Here is a 23,887-nt window from a genome sequence, read left to right as displayed (position 1 = left end):
AAAAGGATGTTATGTGGAAAAGGAATTCGGCTTTATTGGATGGCAGCAGAAGGAAGAAATGGGTAGAAATGGAAAAATTGCTTAAAGTACAGAACAACTTTCTTGAAACTTTTTGAAAAGGATTATTCAAAATTAGGATTAGCTTCCTTATGACCTTTCTGGGAATGTTGTAGTAATATGTGGTACTAACTGACCTGTGGGGTTGTTTATAACACCCAGACTATATATATATATATATATATATTCCCAGACTATATATATATATATTCCCAGACTATATATATATATATATATATATATATATATATATATAATACACACACACACACACACACACACACACACATCTTAATCTTACCTTACTTGTCTCTCTCAACTATTACCTTAAAGGTTATATTTTATATATGATGATATGCATTTCTCTGTGATATATTTGGGTATGGATTCATTTTTATTTATCCCACTTAGGACTTAGTGTGCTTCTTCAATCTGCTAATTAATAGTCTGTCTTCAATTCTGAAAAATTCTCAGTCTTTATACTGAACATTTTGCCTTTGTTCCTCTTTCTGTTTTTCCTTATGGTACTGTAGTTAGACCTGTGTTAAAGCCTTTCATTTTGTCTTCCTTTTCTTTAAACTGTTCTTTAGTATTTTCCATCTCTTTATCTATTTGTGTATGTCTTTATCTATTTGTGTAATTTCTTCAGATATTCTTCTAATTCACTCATTCTCTTTTTAGTTTATCTGTTGTCCTGTTTAACCAGTATATTGAGTTGTTAACTTCAGCATTCATAGCAATACTTCTAATAGAGCAAAAAATCCAAAATATTACAGTCCAAAGGTCCATCAACAGTAGAATGAAAAATACATTTGGTATAGGACAGAATATGATACAGCAATAAAAATATGCAAATTGCATCTGTGTGCAACAAGCAAGATGAATCTCAGAAAGAATATTGAGCAAAAACATACAAAATTAAACAGTATATTATTTAAGACTATACAGACATTTGTGGCAAAGTTATAAAGACAAGCAAGGGAATAATGAACACAATTCAGTTTAGAGATCACTGTAGAGGGGAAAGGAAGGTGATGTGTTAGGCTGAGGCACCCAGGAGACTTCAAAGGCAGTGATGATGTTCTTTATTCTATCAAAGTGGGTGGTGGTATATAACTGTTTGTTGGGTCATTCTACTATACACATATTCCCTAAATTTCTTTTGTACTTACTCAGTGAAAACATTTAAAATACTTTAAAGGGTTTAAATAGAATATACATTGAGAGCAAATGAATATAAGATAATCTAATTATCAGCACAAATATCTTCTTTGAAGAAATAAATTTACAGTTAGAATTGACTTGTTCAGATGAATTATTGAGTTTTCATTTTACTTGTTAATAGTAGTTTTTAAAATCAAGTATTATAATTTTGTTTTAAGATACTAATATCATACAAATTCGTCTATATTTGTTTATAATGAAAATATTACATAAAATTATTGTATTTCAAACCAGTTTTTAAAATTAAACTACGGTTCTCCAATAAATACCATGCATTCACATCCTCAGTTAAAAGCCCTCTAAGTGGTGAGCCCCCTGAGGTTTTTCTCCCATAATTGCCATGACAGCAGTCTGTGGAGTTAGTTGTGTGATCATGTAGAGCTTGGAATTACTTTAGGTTATTCTTTGAAAGTAGGACTTCAAGCAAAGCATCTTGTATTCCTTTTGCAGAAATGTTGCTGAAGTGCTGCTGAAAGGGCCAGAGATGCAAGGATTTGGGACACATTTTGAACCTCTATGCTGTCTGACATTGACCTCCTTTCATTATTAATAAAGAAGAAGCAGGAGCTTAGGGTGTATTAACACCAACTCATTAATATACTAACCGGACAATGTTCTGCAGCAATTCTACATTGTAAAGAACTGAATTGGCACAAAATAAAATAATTTCATATTATACTCAGCTTATAATATGACTTGATGGAGGAAAACTTGATAAGCATGAGGGAAGACCATTCTTTTCATGTTCGTTACAGGTAAGACTACTGCTTTCTTAGTGGGTAATTTTTAATCCTTATTTAAACACATATTTAAATTAACTATGATCGTTTCAGATTTAAATTTGAAAATATTAAAAATATATCAGCCATAGTTAGTAACTTATAAAGTGTTTTCTTTTTGTTGTGGTTGTTGTAAGTTTTTGTATCCTTTCTATAGGAAGATGGTAGTAGAGCCCAGTTATATACTATAGTTTATTTATCAATGTTCTGTGGGAGAGTTTATGAATAGTTACTGCATATTTTGTTACTTCTTATATAATGCAAATATAAAAATAAAATATTTCTCATTCTTTGAAGGTAAAAGATGGATTTTGTAATGTGGTCAGCTGGAATGACCTGATTTTTGTGTTATATTTTTTAAATGGTGATCTTTTATAAATGAGCTTTAAAAAAATGAGTATTAATGTTGGAATGAGTGAGTACTTTCTAAACATGATAAACTAATAGTTTAATATTTAGTAATAAATTATTAATGACATTTTTGGTGCATTTAGGAACAGCAAGAATACCTGCATCATCATTATTTAACATTTATTTGGAAGTTCTGGTCATTGTACTGAACTGTAAAATGAACAAGTATTAAAATGGAAAACCTATAATTACTAGTAAGGTGATTAGATACTAATAGACTGTTTATCAAACTTGTTATAAGTTAATATTAAATAAACATCAGAACTTGTAGCATTGAATAGTATTCAAATCTCTAATGAGTGAAGGCATTTGCTGCCAAATTTTAGATGTCTTACGCACGTTTAGGGAATAGTGAGGAGATTTATTGTCCTTTGGAGCAGATGGTTCTGTTAGAGCATGGTGCCAAGGAAGTTTATATGGGTAAGCTGAGGGCATTTCCATTAAAAATTTAAGTTTCAAATAAAAGAAAATGGAAGACATTCACCATAACTAAAATGATCCTTAAATAGAAATGCTCTCACTCTATCTTTTTGGGCATAGTTCCAGAAACCTGGGAGTTACTGTGTGTACTTTCTTCCCTTCTCACTATTCTGTGTCCAATGTGAGGTCTTGCCAGTTTTACCTCCTAAATGTTGCTCAGATTCATCTTTCCATCTAGATCCTCCCCACCACTGCTGCAGTTCAGGCCCCTGTGGTCTTCTCTAGACTCCCTCCATTCTCCATTCTGCAGGGCTCAGTCTAAAAACCCAGTTAATCATGCAGCCTCTGCTTGACCCTGTGGGGGCTCATAGTCACCTGTGGGGCAGAGCCAAGCTTAACACAGTACACAAGATCTTCCATTATCTGGCCTCTCCCTATTCCTTCTTTCTTCCTTCCAGTTCTTATGTTGCACTTTGAGCTGTGGTTCCCTCTACGTGTCTCAGTGCCTTTGCTCATGCTACATCCTATGACTCGAATGCCCCTCCCACTTTCTTTGTTTAGCCAGTTCTACCCAGTATCTAAGATTCAGCTCAGAAATGTTCTCCTCCTGGAAACCATTTCTAAACTCCATAGTTCAGCTGTGTGCCCTCCACGTGTTCACATATCCTGTCCATATCTTTTTCTTAGCACCAACTTGTATTTGTCTGTCTCCTCCTCCCTTCCCACACCCTTCTTTGGCCATTAGCTCTCTTGGAGCAGCCATGATGCCCAGCATGTTGTCTGGCTCCCAGTCTACATTTGATAGAATGTCCATTGAACTTCATTGGACATAACCACCAGATGAACCTAGTAAGATGTTCATCTGTCTCACTAAAAACATTTTCAAGAGTAGTATACTTTTTAATGCTTTAAGAGCAATAGATAAGGAGGAGTGGATTGTACCTTTGCCTATAGGAAGGTCTTTGATCCATCCTTTTGCCATGACACAGCATAGATCAAACATGGTTATACATTGATACAGGACTTCACCAAAAGAAATTTAAAATTCTTAACTTTTTAGTAAGACTATACCAAACAAATCTCTGGTTCCATCAGTGCTGTTAAATCAACCTTATGTATACCAACTGGTTGCAGGTAATAGTTTCTATCCCTTGTGTTAGGAGTCATGGCCTAGTATAGGTTATTTTTCTACTCTTGTAAACAATTAGCATGTAATGTTTTATCCGTCTGGTTCTTTCATTCTGGAGGTCCTCATCTATCTCTGGAGGAGTTTCTGTGGCACAGCGAGTTTGTAATTTTGAAATGAAATAAATCTTCGGACACAAAGAAACCTCCTAAGAGATGAGAATGCTTTATGAAATACTTTGTAACTCATTTGTGAGGGTATAGAGAAATGGAGACTGGTAGTGAAATAGGATTGGTTTCTAAACTTTTGAAAAATGTATTAATGATTTTAAGTAATTATTGTTATTTTTTAAGGTATGATAGTATTGTGATTATATTTTTTGAAAATGACTCCTTATCTTTTAGAGATACAAACTAAAATACTTACCAATGAAGTCACTTGCTTTCTGGTACGTACTTTGAAGAATCTGGAGTTGGAAAGTGAGGGTAGAAGTAGAGACAAAGCATATATTGATAATAGAATCATATCATGTATTGGTAATTGCTGATATTGAAAGATGGGTGTAACAGGTTCATCATTCTGTTTTTCTGGTTTTGTATTTCACTGAGAAATGTTCTTGTTTAGACTTGTTATTATGAATAATCAATACTTTAATGTAAGAATTAGACTATCGCCCTTAAGTTGTAAAGGAATACAATTATGATGTTGAATTCTTAAATTTTACTGGATAAGTATAATTGTTAGGAATAATCTTTCCGAAGACTAGTTTGCGGTAATGTGGAGTGGTGGAAAGAGCACTGGATCTGGGGTTAAAGACAGGATTTCACTTTTCAGCTTTGCCATCATATGATCTTAAGCGGGTCACTGAGCATGTTTCCCCTTCTGTAATAAAACCCATCTCAGAGGGTTAGAGAATTAAATTTGGTATAATATAGGGTTAAATTACTTTTAAAACTAAGTTACCAATCAAAATTTAAATTTAAATTAAGATCATTTTGCGCTTTCCCTTTTACAAAGTAAACTAGAATAACTGGATGTACGTGTTAAATTGAATGGATGGAAATTGTTTGTGGGAGCTGGCTAGGATTGGTAATGGGAAAGATCCACTCCCAGTTAGAACACATAGAAGGTGGAGCTAAGGTCTGTAATGAGAGATTCGACAGCCACAGAAATTAGAGCACACGGAGAAGAGGCAGAACACTCCTGTTTTGATCTTAAGTCCTGAATCCCATCACTTATACTTATAGTATGTAAGCCCTTTGAAGGGAGAGTCAGATTTGGGCAAAATTGGTATTAAATTTTAAAAAATAATGTAGCATCAAGATTTTAATCCTCCTTTGCTTTTGTTGATATACTATAAACACAAGAAACCAAAAATAGGTAAAGAAAAAATTAAGTGTAGAAGAAAAGTAAAAAGTAATAAAAATATAAAAACTAAAATAAATTGAAGTAGCATGAGTTTGTGCAGAAAATGAGGAATTAAAGCTATAATGTTTAATCTGTTAACAAAAATGAAAACATTTCAGCCAAGGATAGCAGTGCTATATTTATAGTTATTAGAAATGTACTGCTTATACGATTAGATAGACCATTAGGAAGAATAAAGGAACTTTGTATGTGGGATGTCTTTTAATGGAGGGCTATTTTCCTGGCTTGTCTTCTACTCTGTGTATGTTCCTCGTTTTCAGCCCAACTGGTTAAACAAATGAAGTAATTCTATTCTCTCACAGAGACAGAGGGGATATGAAATTACTTACTCTGTTACTATTTAATGATCTTCTAAAAAATTTATAAACCAACCGGCCTTGACTGTTTTGCAATTAGATATATTTGAGGTGTGTTAGAATAAATTCATAAACTAGAGAATTTTGAGCTTTATTTTGGGCATTCGATACTGGAATGACTTTTCTAAGGTAGATTCTTCTGTAGGGCAGCCTCACCCCATGCCCTTCAAGGACAGCTGAGTAGCTGATAGCATTCCAGTTGGCTATCACTATTTCCAATGAGAATTATGTAAAATATCTTTTAAATAATTTGTAGCTTTTATGATACCATTCAGCCTATAACTAAATGTTGTTGGCTGTAACATCATTTGGATTGATGGTTCCATTATAATGTTGTGTAAGTTTAAATCCAAAAGGTCAAGTATTTGTGGTAAAGATATTTATTTGAAGAAGATTCTTCTTTGTTTTGTATGGATATACTGTTGTTAACTTCTAGTTTTCACATGTCTTACTTACTAATGTGTTGACAAAAAATTAATCAATAGTCAACCTTAGAAAGAAATGGAAAATTTTATTTGAGCTAACCTGAGGATTGTAACTTGGGAGATAGTCTTTTAGAAAGCTCTGAGGACTGTTCCACCTGTTAGAGGTCAAGGCGCAGTATGTAAGTTTTTGAGACAAAGGCTTGTACATCAAAATAACACGTTGACAGTTTACATAGTCCAGCAAGGCGAGTAGTGGATTATTGTGACCCCTTATGGGACTGAGAAAGGAATGTTCTAAGGAATTCCTTTGCTGGCTCCAGGAAGAATTGCTTTTTTTTTTTTTTTGGCAAGTAGGCATTCCTGTGTCTTCTTAGGGAATCTAGTTAATGTATAGTGCAAATGCACAATGCACACCAAAGGGGAGAGGGTAGTAACTCAAACAGCAAAAAGAAACGTTAATTTTTTTGCCCTGCCTTAAAAATAACTTTGTTTCATCAATAGCCTTATCCCTCATTTCCTGGCCAGCAACCTGATTGTCCTGAACTGATGTTCTGTGTGTGACTGTCTCTCTACCTCTCCCTCAGTGAAATCATGTGCCATCATTAGTATTCCATTTGATGGTGGCACCTAATTTTTTTCACCAACACTCTGTTAATGGACATTTAAATTGTTCGTAGTTTTTTTGCTGCTGTGAACATCCTTTGAGTTTATGTACTTACAGCTTTAAGATAAATTCCTGGCAGTGAAATTGCTCAATATATAATTTTTTTACTTAATTGGTATGCTTAAATTAAATTTTTTAATTAAAGAAGTAATGTATTTTATATGTAGAAACATCTTTTCTGATTTTTCCCCCCATGATTAGTCTTAGAGATTCAGTGGCTTCAGTATTTAGACAAATAAAGACAACTAGGTCAGGTGCCTCATCTAGCATTTTTACATATTAATCTTTTGCTGACTCACTTCTCTTTACACACAGAATATGCCAGTAACCTCAGAAATCTTAAGCAAAAATAATCTTTTTCTTTTATGAAATCTCTCATCTTCAAAATACAGTTCTAAAGGGCAGTTTTCACTTGTGAGACAAAAATAGGCTTTATTAATTTGAAATGACTTATAAAGAAACATATATATAGCAATTTAAGATTTCTAATAAATGATTTCTTTTTCCATGTGCTGTAGACCTCCCTCTCCATATCTAATTGACTTGGTCTAATGTTGAAGCAAAATGTTAAAAAGAGGTTAACTTGCATTATTTTACCTTGATCCATAAAGTGAGGGTGAAATCACTAGTCTAACTTTGAACCAACAGAAGCTTTTGGCTAAATCACTTGAATTCTTTTTTTTAAAAAAGATACCTGGATATAAAACATGAAAATTACCTATTAGATATGTATATGTGTATGTGTGTGTATATATATATGTATATATATTCCCATATATCTGCTTATTCTGAGCCCGAAATCTGCTTTGGACCTTTGTAATTGGATCTATTAGTCTTAGTCCAGACTTTTCTTTTAGCTTCATCTGATTTATTTTCCACTTTTACAATTCCATTTTAATTTATAACTCTAAAGAACTTTGAAGTTTTATAGATTTTATAGGCCAAAAGATAGCACCTGAAGAAATATATTAATTGACCTGCTACTAAAAATACAAAAGTATAATATATTAGAATAAATTTAGGGTGAATGGTAGTTTAATTTACATTTCCTGTTAAGGCAGTGATTCTCAACCGTGGCTTGTCCGTTGAAATTACCTGGGGGCTTTTAAACAATGCTGAAGGCCAGGCCTTATACCCCGGGGGTGGGACCCAGCACTGAGAGTTTTAAGAATCACTCCGTGTGAGCTCTGCTGTTGTGCATCCTGGGTGAAGAACCACCGCTGTGGTAGAGTTGCTCAAAGCTAATTCTAGGAAGGAGAAATTCAGAGCTGCTCCAAAAATTAAAATGCCTGATGAGCTAAATCACAATTTTCCAAAGGGTGGTACTGGTGTACCTACTGGTGGTACATAAGGTAATTTTACTTACTTTTTTATTTTAATAGTTACGTATTTGTTTTAATGCGTGTTACAAAATAAACATAAGTATCACATCAGACTCACAGTTTCACAGATACTGCTTTGGATGAAGCAATTTTTTTATTTTAATGGCATGTGCCAATTTAAAGGAATTTTCCAAATTATAGAAACACGTTTAAGTGAGTGACTGTTATTTCATAGACATGGCAGAAATCACGAAAATGTTGAAGAAACACAGTGGCAGCTTTGGTTAAGAGCACCTACCAAAGTTTAGGATAAGAACCTGAAGTATTGGTGCTTTTTCTCCTAGATATATTTACGGTAACTTAAATTTTTCTGGCTTTTAAAATTCAGTGACAGATTTTGAGAATTAGAATTTCTGCAAATCTTTAAATCATTGCTTTCTAACGTAAAGTTTCTTGACACTTAATTCTCTCATGGAAGTGTACTTGTGCACCAAGATATTTTGCTCCTGTTTGTCTAAGGTGTAAGTGATCCTGTGGTGGTGAGAAGAGGATGAGGTAGAGATGTGTGGTGGGAGGGCTCGATGGACAGTTTGAGTAGATCACCTGGATACCTGGATAGAGAGGAGTATTAGTTATAGGACTTCACCTCCCACAGGCACCCCTCTTCTCCCCAAACGCTCAGGAAGTCTGTAAGTCTGCCACAACTCAGAACAGTTTAGGAAACACTACTTTGGTCCTTTCATTGGTAAAGTTGGTTGCTCTGGGTGGGCCAATTAGAATGAGCTCTGTGGATGAAAAAATTAATCAGTCGATCTAAGAAAGAAACGGAAATTTTTGTTTGAGCCAAATTGAGGATTATAACATGGGAACAGTCTCTTAGAAAGCACTGACAACTATTCCGCCTGTTGGAGGTAAAAGCATAGTTATATAATTCTTTTAAAAATTGAAGTATAGTTGATTTACAGTGTGTCAGTTTCCAGTGAACAGCATAGTGATTCAGTCATATGGTATCACATGTGAAATCTAAAAAAAAGACAAATGAACTTATTTACAAAACAGAGTCATAGACACAGAAAACAAATTTATGGTTACCAAAGGGGAAAGATAGGGGGAGGGATAAATTGGGAGTTTGGGATTAGGGGATATGAACTACTATATATAAAACAGTTATATAAATTTTTGAGACGGAGGGCTGTACTTTCGATGATGTATTATTGACATTTTACACAATCCAGACCTACACGTACAAAGCAAGTAGTGGATCATGGGTCATTGTGGCCCCTTACAGGATTAAGAAGGAAGGTATCTCCTAAGGAGCTGTGAGTCCTTGATGAGATTAAGAAGAAATGTTGCCTCCTAAGGAGGTCTGGTTAATGCAGATGCGCAACGCACACTAAAGGGGAGAGAAGGAAGCCCAGCAGGCAAAGGAAAATTTTATGTTTAAATTTTTCTCATCTTGCCCAAAAATGTGAATTTTATTTCATTAGCTTCATATAGAGATACTTAGCTATCCTGTAAAAAAGACCTCTGTGGTTCAGAGACATATGAATAAGCAAATTAGCTTTTGCTGTAAATAATAATAGTTTACTATTTTATCAGTAATGCAGAGTAACTCAATTATGGAGGCATCTTCTAAGCAACAGTAGCCAGTCCACGTTTAAATTGTATTACTAGAAGTTAAAAACTGTGATGCAGCTGTAATGTAACGTTGTACATGTCTGTCCTGTGCAATTTTACAGAATGGAAGCTTCTTGCCTAGAACTGGCCTTGGAAGGGGAACGTCTGTGTAAGTCGGGAGACTGCCGGGCTGGGGTGTCATTCTTTGAAGCTGCGGTTCAAGTCGGAACTGAGGACCTGAAGACGCTGAGTGCTATTTACAGCCAGCTGGGCAACGCTTATTTCTATTTGCATGATTATGCCAAAGCATTAGAATACCATCACCATGACTTAACTCTTGCCAGGTAATCAGTCTGGGTTTTCTCATACTCTTTCTCCCTGAATTAACTGTCCCTTTAAAAAACACTTTCATTCATTAAAAAAAAACTAACTACATTTACGAGTTCCAGTTCGTTAGCATTGCGTTTTAAAACTAATCTTTAGGTCAGACAGTTTCATTAAATACATGAATAGCAGTGCAAAGACCTATGGAGTTTAATTACATGAATGACCTTAATTAGATTTAAATACAGAAATGTAAGTTTAAAATTTTTATTAAAAATAGGTTTCAAGGTCTTTCTTACCTTAAGCCTGTCAGTTGTTCTCTAGGGAAAACTATTCTGGCTGCTTTATATTTTAACACACCATTGGCTTGCTTTCTTTTTTTTCTTTCCAGGACTATTGGAGACCAGCTGGGGGAAGCCAAAGCCAGTGGCAACCTGGGGAACACCTTAAAGGTTCTTGGGAATTTTGACGAAGCTGTAGTTTGTTGTCAGCGACACCTAGATATTTCCAGAGAGCTCAATGACAAGGTAATAAGGAAACATTAGATGGTAGGCCAAATGTTTGCACGGAAATTGCTTTGTGTTTTAATTCTATTTAATTATTCTGTAGTTTATCTAAAAGTTAATACCAAAAAACTTTTCTGTAGAAAAGTTGAAGAAAAAGAAACACGTAATACAAATTTTTTAGTAGGTGAGAAAAAGGAAGCAGTGAGAGGTCCTTCTTTCGTAAGTAGTCGTTTGTCGGGTCCTGTATGGATGGCTACTAGGTACACGTTTCTTTCCCTTGACTATAATATCGAGGATATTATGAATATATGTGGTAAGTAATACAATACCTGGCCTCTGATCTCAAAATGTAAACTGCTACCTTCGTCTAGGTGGGAGAAGCAAGAGCACTTTACAATCTTGGAAATGTGTATCATGCCAAGGGGAAAAGTTTTGGCTGCCCTGGTCCTCAGGACGTAGGAGAATTTCCAGAAGAAGTAAGAACCGCTCTGCAGGCAGCCGTGGATTACTATGAGTGAGTATAGCAGCAGTCCCCTCCCTCCCTGGGAAAGCTTTCATTTAAGCTGCAGACCAGTGCCACTTAGTGGCACAAACAAGAAATGTCAGTGGTTAGTCTAAAGTTATTTGGAGTACAGTAGAATTTCATAGAACTTCTCAGCTAGCTATAGGGGTTCTAAGATTAACTCTGTCTGTGACTCTGGGCAGAAACCTACCTGAATGTATGAGTAAAATGTTCCCAGCTATTTCCTATAGTCACCCTCCATCATAGATGTCTTTAAAATGTGTGGCACATTAAATTTTTTTTTCTGATAAAAAGAGATTTGTAAATAAAATCAGTAATTTTTTTCCTTAAATTTATGTTTTCACAACTTTTTGTTATTACCTAGGGAAAACCTATCACTGGTGACCGCTTTGGGAGACCGAGCAGCCCAGGGGCGTGCCTTTGGAAACCTTGGAAACACGCAATACCTCCTTGGGAACTTCAGGGATGCAGTTATAGCTCATGAGCAGGTACGTGCAAGACTTTAGAGCCAGGTTATTTTCTCCATCAGTTTTGAACAGTGATTAGATTATTCTTTAGTTTTATCATAGTTGTATCTAATTAAAATTTTCTGTTTCAGCGTCTCCTTATTGCAAAAGAATTTGGAGATAAAGCGGCTGAAAGAAGAGCATACAGCAACCTTGGAAATGCGTATATATTTCTTGGTGAATTTGAAACTGCCTCTGAATATTACAAGTTAGTCTAATATTTCTGTAGATAAATGTAAAATGAGTAGCTGTGCAATCCAATAGATCATAGGCTTTGGGTTTTAACCGTTTTTGCTGCACACTAGCAACAGGACCGTGGCTTTCTAAGTCCCAGTTTTCTCATCCATAACAGAAGATACCAATACTTTGCTTTTGGGATTGTTGTGAGGATTGAATGGAAGAATATATGAAGCACTTATTTAGCGCAGTACGTGACACACAGTGCTCAATACATCCTGCCGTACCTAAGATTTAATAGCAGCAGTATGGCCCTTGATTTTTTATTAGCTTTTATCTTTAAAACTATTTTTTTAAAATGAATTTCTAAACTTTTAAAGCCTTTTAAACCTGTTTAGCATGTGTGGTGTGTATGTTTATATGCTTCAGCACCCCCACCTCCCCCCCCCCCAATTACAGGTTTGCAGAGAGGCCATAAGAAAGCCTGGTTAACAGATAGAAGCCTAGTTCCCAGCAGTGATCACTAAATTGTTTTCCCCACCATTCATCCTGCCGGCTCATCCAGCAGTTCTCCTTTCAGCCTCTCTCTGCCCATCTTTGATCCTCACTATAAGCTGAGGCTCCATTCTTTTATTTGAGGAGCTAGAAATCCCAGCTTCTTCAGTGGCAGGGTCTTTCTGCTATATCAGTAGACTTGAAACACAGATGATAGTGAGGTTCAGACTGCTTCATATTGCCTGTGCTGTGCTTTCTAGGTGGTTTGGCGTTTTTCCTAATTAGTGGGAATTGAAGGCCTATACAGACCTTAGAAGCCAGTCTGACTGAACCAAAGATACACTGATTAATATAATTTTTATTGTTAAAAAATCCAGTGTGAGAGAGCTCTGGATATTTTGTCATCTGTAAAAGGTAAAACTGCTTTAGGTCCATCTGAAAAACTAGAATGTCATCCCACCCTCCTTTAAAATTTGACTAATGGTTGATATCTGTTGGCTATTCTAACTGACTTAGTTAGATGTGAAATATCCTTGCAAATAAAACATAGTATTATACAAGGAGTATATATTTTTATTTTATTTTTCATTTTTTTATTTTTTAACCACCTTTAAAAAAGTGTTTATTATTGTAATTTTTTTTTATTTGGGGGGGAGGCAGTTAGCTTTGTTTATTTTTAGAGGAGGTACCGGAGATTGAACCCAGGACCTCGTGCATGCTAAGTGTGTGCTTTACCCTTGAGCTATATCCTCCTCCCTTATTTTGATTTTAAATATAAAAGTTTCATCTATTTTAAATTTAAAAAGACAGAAGCGTTTCAGTTAATGAATGATGTATTTGTACGAAATATTGAACAGTTCTGTAATAAAGTGGGTGGTGGCTATTTGACTAAAGAAGCATGAGTAAAAAGGAATGAAACTTACTGGCCCACACACCCGCAAGCACGGTAGAACTCATAACTTTACACATATTCCAAAAATATTGGTTAAAAGTATTTTTGGAACTCTTCTTTGGAATTGTTTTCAGGGCCACAACAAGAAGACTATCTTAACATTATAGATCTGTACCCTTTAGGACAGAAAGCAGTAGTGTGGTAAACCTACTTTAGTGATTGAATTTGGTTCCAGAAAGATGTCCAACCATTTCCAAATTAACTGTACTCTCAAAGAGTAATGATGATGTGTCAGAAGAGGTTGTGCCAGAGGATCTGAAGGGAATTCCAGAAGTCTTCCAAAAATGTCTCAGAGGGCAAGCAGTGTTAGAATAAGTGTGTAGCCTCCTCAGGTGACAGCTCTGAAGGTATCATCATTAAATATGTAATTTCAGGTTTGTTTGCCTAAAAATCTGTCACATTATCATATAGTTATTTTTCATATGGTTATAGATAATATGATGTATTTATACTGTTTGGAAGAAATTATAGGAAAGAGTCATTTAAATTACTGGATCCAAAAGCATCTGTAGGTTTAAGCACCGTTAACAATGAGACAGTGCTAACAGGTATTGGCATCTACTGTGAGCAACGTGCTGTTCTAAGCACACTGTATATACTAATTCGTTCAGACCTCACAAAACCCTGTGAGGTGTTTCCTCTTATTTTACATATAAGGAAACTAGTGCATGTGGAGAGGTGAGTGACAGCCCCAAACGCAGAGGTGGTACCTGACAAAGTTGGGATCTGAACCCAGACAGTCTGGCTCTAGGCTTCATGCTCTTAACTGCGACACTAGCTTCTCCTTGATGATCCCATTTGCATTAGATAGAATTTGGTTAATTTAAATGTAGTATTTAATATTTTTCATGAATTGGTGGTTAGTGGCCTACACATAAGAATTTTAACTAAGTATTTTCAATTTTGACAAAATGTAAAGGGAATAATGTGATTGAAAAGCGAGGTTACGTGGATGAAGGTCACTTACTTCAAGTTATTGCACAACAGGGAAAGTTTGTTTATGTTAAAAATTCTATGCTGATCTTTAGAGGCGTGCGGTCTCATGTCAGTTCTCCTTTTCTCTGGGGAATTAATGAGCCTCTCAAATTTGTTCTTAAACTCTGGATTTGCTTTTTGTGTTTCAAAGACTTCTTTTCATTTTATCTAGAAGTAATGGAGAAAGTATGAGATACTAGCCTCTAAAATAGACTTTCTTTAAAGGCAGGAGGAAAAATCAGTTTTATGATTATTACAGTCAAAAATAAAAGTGCTCCAGTATGTGAGAGTTAATTTCTCCTTTCAGAAAGACACTGCTGCTGGCTCGGCAGCTGAAGGACAGAGCTGTGGAGGCGCAGTCCTGCTACAGTCTCGGGAACACGCATACTTTACTTCAAGATTATGAAAAGGCCATCGATTATCATCTGAAGCACTTAGCAATTGCTCAAGAGCTTAACGATAGGTAAGTTACACACTTTTTTACATAGTTATGATAAAATATACATTGTTGAATCCCTAGAATTTTCCCTTTGTCTTTAAGAAGAGTTTGTTTTCTTTGTTTTCTCTTTAATTTCCTTTTAAGGAATTTCCTGTTTCAGTAACATCCTCTGTATGTTACTGTTTGAAGGGCTAGCACGTGTTAGAGGACTAGACTGGCTCCATATAACCTTGAGCTGAGATCAGTGAACAGGCCACAAACTCGGTTGCCTGCAAAGGTCCTCCTGAGTAGATCAGTGTGGGGATTGTGGTGAAATTAGATATTAGGCCAACGTTAAGGGGATAGCTGCTGTTCCACTCCAGCCACGTGTCTGAGGGTCTGTTATGTCCAGAGCATCCTCTTTTTTCAAGAGAAGCTGGAAGTCCTGAGCTTTCTATCAAATCTTCTGATTTTTAAGTGTTGATGGCTCTTTTTTTTAACTGTATGAAGAAACAGTGTTTGTGCAGGACTTCAGTTTGTGACATTTGCTCTAGTAAGACAGACTTTTATCTCAGTATGGAGAACTTCCCTGTACAGTTATTAAAAATGAAGTATATGCTACCTCAAGAGGGAGTGAGTTCTCTCTTCCTCGTGATGTTCAAACAGACTGAATGATTACCTGGAAAGGCTGTCATAGAAAGAAACTGGGGTAGTTGAACTATAAGACCTATCCCTGAGACTTTGTTTTATAGCACACTGCATGTTTAAAATGAAAACTGCATGTTTTCATTTTGAAACTTCACTCTGAGTTCAGTATTATCTGGGTATTCCACTACAGTTGTCTCTCAGTATCCTCAGGGGTTTGGTTCTAGGACCTCCGTGGATACCCAAAGCCATGGAGGCTCAGGTCTCATATAAAATGGTGTGGTATGGCTGGCCCTCCATATCTGGGAGTTCTTCCAGTTGTGGTTGGTTGAATCCATGGATGCAGAACCCAAAGATAATGGCTGCCAACTTTCTGTCTCTAGTATTATGATAGTTTGCTCTTTGTAAGAAAGATCAAATAAATCCAAAGCATTGTTTATACCTCTGATTACTACTAAATAGATTTTACTTCTCACACAGACCTCCTTCCAGATAACTGCATGTTAGCTTTGAATTATTTTGTAGAATTGGTGAAGGAAGAGCATGTTGGAGCTTAGGAAATGCATACACAGCTCTAGGAAATCATGATCAAGCGATGCATTTTGCTGAAAAGCACTTGGAAATTTCAAGAGAGGTATGAAACTAAAAAAATGTTATCTGTGCTGTTGTGATTCACAGATCTACAGCCCTCTTATTTTTCTAGAATGCTCCTATATGGCTGAGTAATAAATTTAATTATATGTTCTCTTGGTGTAAGAACTACATAAAACATTCTGAGATACAGATCAGAGGTATGTTTGCACTGGCCTTGATATAGGAAGACAGGAAGGTAAGGCTGACATGGAGGAATGGGAAGATTACTGAAGTATGCCTCCAGTGTACTCCCATCTCTACATGGAAGAGTAGTGTGGTATGAAAGGAAGAACATGGTTTATGGAATTGAGGACTGGTTCCTGTTACAGTTCTGCCACTTGCTGGCTATTTGTGCCTGGAAACCTTTTCTGAGCCTCATTTCTCTCATCTGTAAAATGGGAATAATAATAATATCTACTTTGCAAATTGTATAATGTGTACTGTTGGTTAAATAAATAAATACTAACTGTTTCTATAGTGTGGGAATAAAGTATTCTAAAGAAATTTTATTCATGTGATACCAAGTTAACATGTCACAATCATTTATATTATTATTTAATGTGATCATAGAGATTAAGAGCAATCTAATATTTAGAGAAGAATTTATAGAATATATAGCTGTCCTACTGCCATATTTTAGAAACTTCCCTTTTCTTTCTTCTTTAAAATACTGTTAACGGAAAAACCAGTATCATCCGTAATGTTATAATTCTAAAATAACTATTTCATTTCTCTATATTTTTTTTTCCAGTTTCAGGTTCACAACATTTTCAACGAATCTTCACCATCCTTTACTTTAAATACGACTCTAAAATGTAAATGCTTGTGCTTGTAGGTTGGGGACAGAAGTGGTGAACTAACAGCACGACTGAATCTCTCAGATCTTCAAATGGTTCTTGGTCTGAGCTACAGCACAAACAATTCAGTGATGTCTGAAAATATTGAAATTGACAACAGTTTGCATGGTAAGTGTTAGGTCCTCAAAACCCAGTTTCCTTGCCCTCAAGATTTGCATTTAAGTTACTTGTGTCATGTTTACCTCATCCAGAGAGATACACACCATAGGAAGCTCAACTTTCATACCCCTTCGCTTTACCTGTTAATTTATTAATATAGAACACAGCATTTTATAGCTTTTATCATGAACTTAGAAATGGTAAAGGTATAATTATTTTCTTTCATAAAAAAGTGTTTAAATTTTGTATCTCTAGACTCACTCAGAAATTTATCAATGAAAATGCAAACATTAAAACATCGTATTGTTTATCCTTTTTATTTCAAATGTTTCTGCATGTTTGATTTGTGTTTACCTTTTTCTCTCCCCTATTTCCTTTCTAAAGTGAAATCTCTTAGGATTTTTTTTTTTTTTAGTTTAGAAAACCCAGGGAATTTTCTTTAGATGCTGGTTTGGATTGACATTGCTATAGGAAAAAACATGCTGTAATGCCTGAGAGTGAACAATAATCTAGTTTTGGTTAAAGAAATAAAAAGGAACCAGACTAGAATCACATTTTTGATTCTAATTCTAAAAAATTCTCAGTCTGAAAAAAATTACTGACACAGACAGATGTTTTGAAGTTGAAAGTCAGTGAAAACTCTAGCTTTTATCTTTCCAATTTCCTTCTCTAAACCCATACAAAAGAAAAGAAAAAAAGTCAGTGGCCAGTCATCTGATCAAGACTTTGAAAAATGATACTGAAGTATGAACAGTGTAATAAATCAGACTGTGTGCTTTGTAGTTGAGTAAAAGGCTAAAAAGTTTTCCTTTATTCAATTTTCAAATAGGTTATGCGGTAATAGCTCTCATATCTTAACAAAACATCACTTGTCCTCATGGGCCCCTCAAGCTTATAGACCTATTCCTTTTTCCCCTTTAAACAAAACTTGAAAATGATATTACTGTTCATTGTCTTTACTTCCTCACCTCCCATTCTCTCTTCAACCCACTGGGGTCTGGCTTTGGCCCCATCATGACACTAAAGCTTTTACAAGGTTGCCAGAGACCTCCATTTTACCAAATACGTTGATTAGTTATAGATGTCAGCTTATTTGATTTCAACATTATGTCCTACAGTTGATCATTCCCTTCTGAAAATACTTCATTCATTTGGCCTCCAGGATTACCCACTTTTTCTGGTTTGCCTCCACCTCGCTGGCCACTTTGTTCTCATTATTCTTTCCTCTCTTTCTCATCTTTCCGTCCTTGGCATATGTAGTGCCTGGGGTTCAGTTGTTGGACCTCTTTTCCCTTCCCTCTCTCCCTGTCTATTTTCTGCTGATCTATCTTCTTCCTTCCTTCCTGATTTTATCATTATTCCTCCTATCCTACACTCTTGACCAGTGCTTCTACTAGAACTGTTTGTGAAGATGGAAGTGGCCTACATCTGCTGTTCAGTATAGTAGCCTCTAGCCATATTGTGGCTGTTGAGCACTTGAAATGTGGCTAGTGCAAAAGAGGAAGTGAATTGTTTAATGTTATTTAACTTTAATTAGTTAACGTTTTAAAAGCCACATGTGGCTAGTGGCTACTGTATCTTACAGCACAGCTCTGGAAGATTTCATTCAGTTGGTTGGCTTTTATACCATCAAATGCTGATGATTTTCATGTTGGTATTTCCAGTCATAATCTCCCTTGAGCTGGAAATTCATATATTTAATACTTCCATTTAAATATCTAATTGGCATGTAAAACTTAACATGTCCAACATGGACCTCTTATTTTTTCTCCCCAAACATATCCTTCCTCCAGTCTACCTTATCTCAGGAAATGGTACCACCATTGAATCAAACAAGTGTTCAGGCCAAAAACCTAAGGGTCACCTTTGTTCCCTTTCTTCCACTCACTCCTACATCCAACTTGCTACTTTCAAAATATATCCCTAATCTCTCTTACGGTGTATGCTGCAGCAGTCTTGGTACATTCTCCCGACATCTCCCAGTAGACCATGAGCCTGCCAGCTGATCCTCTTGCTTCCATTGTTGATCCCTCACACTGACTCCCTCACAGCAGCCAGAGTGCTCTTTTAAAATGTAAATCATGTCGTGTCATTTCTCTGCTCAAACTTCCCCAGTGACATCCCATCATACCTAGAACAAATCCTCCATCCTCACCATGGTTAGTGGGTCCTGTGTAATCTGGACCCAGCCTACTTCAGCATCATTTCCTACTGCTCCCTTCTTGCTCAGTTTGGCTCCATAAAGACAGGTATTTTTTGGTCTCTTATGTTCACTGCTGTATCCCCAGTGCCAGGGAAAGCCTGCTGGCTAAAGGAACAGCAACAAAACTTTACAATTCTGGTGTTGACTCAAGGTGGAGAAAAGGAGACTTTCATAAGAATCTGAATTCATAAACCTGCCTACATACTGGTTTGGAATTTGATTTATTCTGCCCATGCTGTTAAGACAGCCCAGTCTATTAAAGTGCTCTGGGTCAGAAATGCTCCTCGGGACTTAGCAGAAGTAAGATCAGATACTTTCTGGAGGAAAGCCATCCTTGATCCAGGCCTATAAAGGCTCACAGCAACAACAACAAAATTTACCAAACACCTAAAGAAACAAGCCAATGGGAGTAAGAAAACAAACAAAAGCAAAATTAGATCACCAAGATCTTCAGGTATTAGAATTACTGGATACAGAATTTAAAATGACTATGGTTAAATGTTTACAGGAATAACAGAATTGAAACAAAGGAATAACAAAAATGATCAGGCAGATTTGTGAAAAAATAATAATAGCTAACAATTATTGAGTGTTTACTATGTGTCCAGACAGTGCTTTAAGTGCTTTACCTGTTTTAACTCATTTAATCCTGACAACTCTAGGAAGTAAGTTTCTGTTATCCTTAATTTATAGATGGGGAGAATGGGGGCAGGAGAGGTTAAGTAAATTTCCCAGAGTTCTATCCAAGTGGTAGAGATGTGAGTTAAACCTAGTCAGTCTGGCTTCAGAGTCTGTGTCTTATCTGATACTTATATCTTAATGTGATTTTAACATTCCTCTCAATAATTGATAGGTAAAAATCAATCAGGAGTCAGATATCAGTAATAATATAGAGGATTTGACCAGCACATTTAGTGGGGTTGGTCTAACACAGTGTTTTTCAAATTGTGTGTTTGACTCATTAATGAGTTGTAAATCAAGCGTTTTCTGGTAAACATAGATGCAGAAATTCTAAACAAAATATTAGCAAACCAATTTTTTAAATTTAAACCAAACAGGAATTCAGTGGATTGAACATTGGGAAGTCAGTTAATGTAATATACCAGTAAACATAGTAAAGGAGAAAATAGTTCAAATATCCAAATATGTTAGTAATTCTATTAAATGTAAATGTTTCATTTAAAGGACGGGAGTGTCAGATTGGTAAAAGAATAAAATCCAGCTAAATGTAAGGATATAGTAAGCCTGAAAATAAAAGGATAGAAAAAGATGTATCATGGAAGAACTAACCAAAAGAAAGCTGGTATCGCTGTATTAATGTCAGGTGTAGTGCACTTTAAGGCAAAAGGTCGTTAGAAATGAAGAAGGTCACTTCTCAGTGATTAACAATTCAGTTCACCAGGAAGATAAAAGCCTTAAGTTTGTATGTGCCTAGTAAGCCTAATAGCAAAGCTTCAGTTACATAAACTGAGCAAGCTGGAGGGAGAAATGGGAAAATCCAGAATCGTAAGGGGAAATTTTAACGCATTTCTCTCAGTAACTGCTCATATCAGAAAACTAAATATTATCAAGGATGTCAGTTCTTCCCAAATTAATGTAAATTCAGTGTGCTGCCCAGCAAATTATGACAGTTTTTTCTTGGAACTTGATGAGGTCGTTCATAAACGTATATGAAAGAAAAACAAGCTGAGAACTCAAAACCAAAACATTCCTGATGAAAAACAAGAAGTGAGAAGTGCTTTCTCTACAGCTATAAAGATGATAAAGCCACAGTAGTTAATACGATGTGTCACAGGCATAGAGACAGACAGACCGGTGAATGGAACATAAAGCCTGTATTTGTATTTCTTGCATATGTGGAAATTAATATCACACACAAAAATAAATTCTTGATAGATTAAGGATTTCAGTATGAAAGACAGATTTAAAGCAGCAGTGATGGTGATCAGCAGGTCAGCATTTGCTGAGTGCTTAGTACTTACCAGGGGGCACTGTGCTGACCCCTTTGCAGATGATGACACATGTATCATCGCAGTGATGAGAGGTAGGTACTGCTGCTCTTTACAAATGAGAAAACGGAATCACAGAGGGGATTGCCCAAGGTCATATCACGAGTGAGTGACTGGTCTGACTTTAGAGTTCCATGTTCAATTGTATGCTGTACTGCCTCTGTAAACAAAAGGTATCTTCATGATTTCAGAGAGGGAAAGAGTTCTCAAAACACAAAAACAAAACCATTAAGGAAAAGATTGACATTGAAATAAAGAACTTCATTAAAAGTAACCATAAAGAGATGAAACACAAACTGAGAGGACATACGCCACACATATGATTAAAAAAGGATTTGTATCCTCAATGTATGAAAACTCCTATGAATTAAAAACAAAGCCACCCAACTAAAAAAATAGGTAAAAGCAATGAACAGAAGAAGTGCAAACAGCCCATAATTACATGAAAATGTATTTACCTCTCTTAATCAGGGGAAACTATAGTGAGGAATTATTGGTGGATGAGGTGGATGAAGATGAAAAGGCCTGATAATACCAGTACTGAAATGGTACAGATAATAGAAACTCTCACACAGTGTTGATGGAGTACAAGTTGGTGTACTGGAAAGAGCACTCTGGCACAACATTTGATGGGGGTGGAGCTGTACTGACCGTGTGATCCAGCAGTTTCATTCCCAGTTACAACACCTGTGACGTCCAGGCTGGAAGGCAGCTTGCTAGTGCACATGAAGAGCTATTTCCACCTGTGGTGGTATTGCTTACAATGACAGAAAGGCAGAAGCGGCCTGAACATCTGCCACCAACAGAATGCATAAGTAATTTCCTAGTCCTAAAATTGTGATGAAAATCAGGCCACTCATATCAACTTGGATGAATCTCATAAACATGAGGTTGCTTGCTCAAAGGAAGCAAGTTAGAGAATATATACAGTATGAGGCCATTTCTATAATGTTACATAATAAGCTCCATTGCTTATTAGAGACATATACATATGTGATGGAAATATAAAAAATTATGGAAGCAAGGGACGTTATTGGGGGAGTTGGCCATGGTTTATTAAGCTGGGAATTAGGTATCATGTGTTCCTTATGTTATGCCTTTTAAAATATTAAAAGATTGAATGGATATGGAAATTATCTATATTTAATAACTTTATTGAAGAAAAATTTGAGTATTTTTTAACTTGGTTTTTGACTGGCAGTATATCTAGCATCTAGTGAAATCTTAGAATGGAAATGGGCAACTCAGGAAAGAGTAGTGGAAATGTTTTGCTTCTTACCTCAAAATTGGAGGCCTTACATTTTCCTTATGTTTTTACTTAAACCACTCTACAGTTTGTTTGGGTTGTTTTTTGGAAACTGTATGTATCATATAAAACCAGTTATTATAAAATTGTCTTTTCTAAATTAAGCAGTAATGTTAGTAACCAAAGTTACTTTTCAACCAAAATGTTAACTTCCTTACATCAAAACATTTTAGAGGGAGTGTGTATTTTTATATAGGGTGGAAAATTATTCTTCTTAAAAGAATACATGGGTTTGTGTTATGATGCTGAATTTGCAGTCTTAAGGGCTCCCTGGTTTACTTGAATTAACTTTTTTTTTTTTTTTTACGAAGGTGCACGCCCCAAGTTTGGACGCCGACACAGTATGGAAAACATGGAACTTATGAAGTTAACACCAGAAAAGGTTCGCAGTTATGTTTTAAATTTCTTGGGCTTTTACAATAAAATATTTTAGAAGCTTTTAACTAAAATGCAATAATTTAAATAAGCCTTATTCTGTATAAGTATCACTTAAAAATTTACCTTTAAAAACAATCAGAAAAAAGTACAGTGCAAAAAGAATGTATACAGAATGTTACAACTGTTTAAGAAAAGTTTTCCTATATAGCCTTTGTAGAGGCGTAAGACATTTCTGGAAGAATATGTAAGAAACTTGCTAATAACGATTACCTCTGGGAAAAGAAGTGGTGTCTGGGTTAGGAGAAATATTTTATATACTAGTCTGAACTGTTTGAATATTTTACCATGTACATGTATTACTTTTTTTTATTGTTTTGTTTCTGCAGTTTAAAAAAAATTTTTTTTAATTGTAGTAGTCAGTTACAATGTGTCAATTTCTGGTGTACAGCACAAATGACCCAGTCATGCATATACATACATACATTTGTTTCCATATTCTTTTTCATTGAAGGTTATTACAAGATATTAAATAGTTTCCTGAGCTGTAAAGAAGAAATTTGTTTTTTTAAATCTATTTTTACATATAGTGGCTAACATTTGCAAATCTCAAAGTCCCAAATTTATCCCTTCCCACTCCCTTTTCCCCAGTAACCATAAGATTGTTTACTAAGTCTGAGAGTCTGTTTCTGTTTTGTAGATAAGTTCATTAGTGACCTCTTTTTATTTTTAAATTCCACATATAAGTGATATCATATGGTATTTTTCTTTCTCTTTCTGGCTTACTTCACTTAGAATGATGATCTCTAGATCCATCCATGTTGCTGCAAATGGCATTATTTTGTTCTTTTTTATGGCTGAGTAGTATTCCACTGTATAAATATACCACAACTTCTTCATCCAGTCATCTTTTGATGGACATTTAGGTTGTTTCCAGGTCTTGACTATTGTATATAGCGCTGCTATGAACATTAGGTTCAATGTATCTTTTCAAATTAGAGTTCCCTCTGGATGTATGCCCAAGAGTGGGATTGCTGGATCATATGGTAAGTCTA

At 35.6% G+C, this 23,887-nt stretch overlaps 1 protein-coding gene across 3 annotated transcripts in view; it reads left to right on the top strand.

Moving 5' to 3' along the window:
* Positions 1-23,887, top strand: part of GPSM2 (G protein signaling modulator 2) — a 47,985-nt gene that overhangs the window by 8,569 nt on the left and 15,529 nt on the right. Inside the window, exons 2-11 of one of the 3 annotated variants that reach the window (XM_006197387.4) lie at positions 1,732-2,036; positions 9,952-10,173; positions 10,545-10,680; positions 11,031-11,173; positions 11,547-11,670; positions 11,781-11,896; positions 14,595-14,750; positions 15,876-15,984; positions 16,819-16,948; positions 22,769-22,839. In XM_006197387.4, coding sequence (XP_006197449.2) covers positions 1,981-2,036; positions 9,952-10,173; positions 10,545-10,680; positions 11,031-11,173; positions 11,547-11,670; positions 11,781-11,896; positions 14,595-14,750; positions 15,876-15,984; positions 16,819-16,948; positions 22,769-22,839 — 1,263 coding nt within the window. In that variant the 5' untranslated portion in view covers positions 1,732-1,980. Of the gene's footprint in view, positions 1-1,731; positions 2,037-9,951; positions 10,174-10,544; positions 10,681-11,030; positions 11,174-11,546; positions 11,671-11,780; positions 11,897-14,594; positions 14,751-15,875; positions 15,985-16,818; positions 16,949-22,768; positions 22,840-23,887 lie in introns of those variants that run through there. The other 2 variants (XM_015244068.3, XM_031680353.2) reach the window with 2 other exon arrangements.

Source organism: Vicugna pacos, chromosome 9 (assembly GCF_048564905.1).
Source record: "Vicugna pacos chromosome 9, VicPac4, whole genome shotgun sequence".
NCBI lineage: Eukaryota > Metazoa > Chordata > Mammalia > Artiodactyla > Camelidae > Vicugna > Vicugna pacos.
Note: the sequence above shows the minus strand (reverse complement) of the source record. Positions and strands in the feature narration are given on the sequence as shown.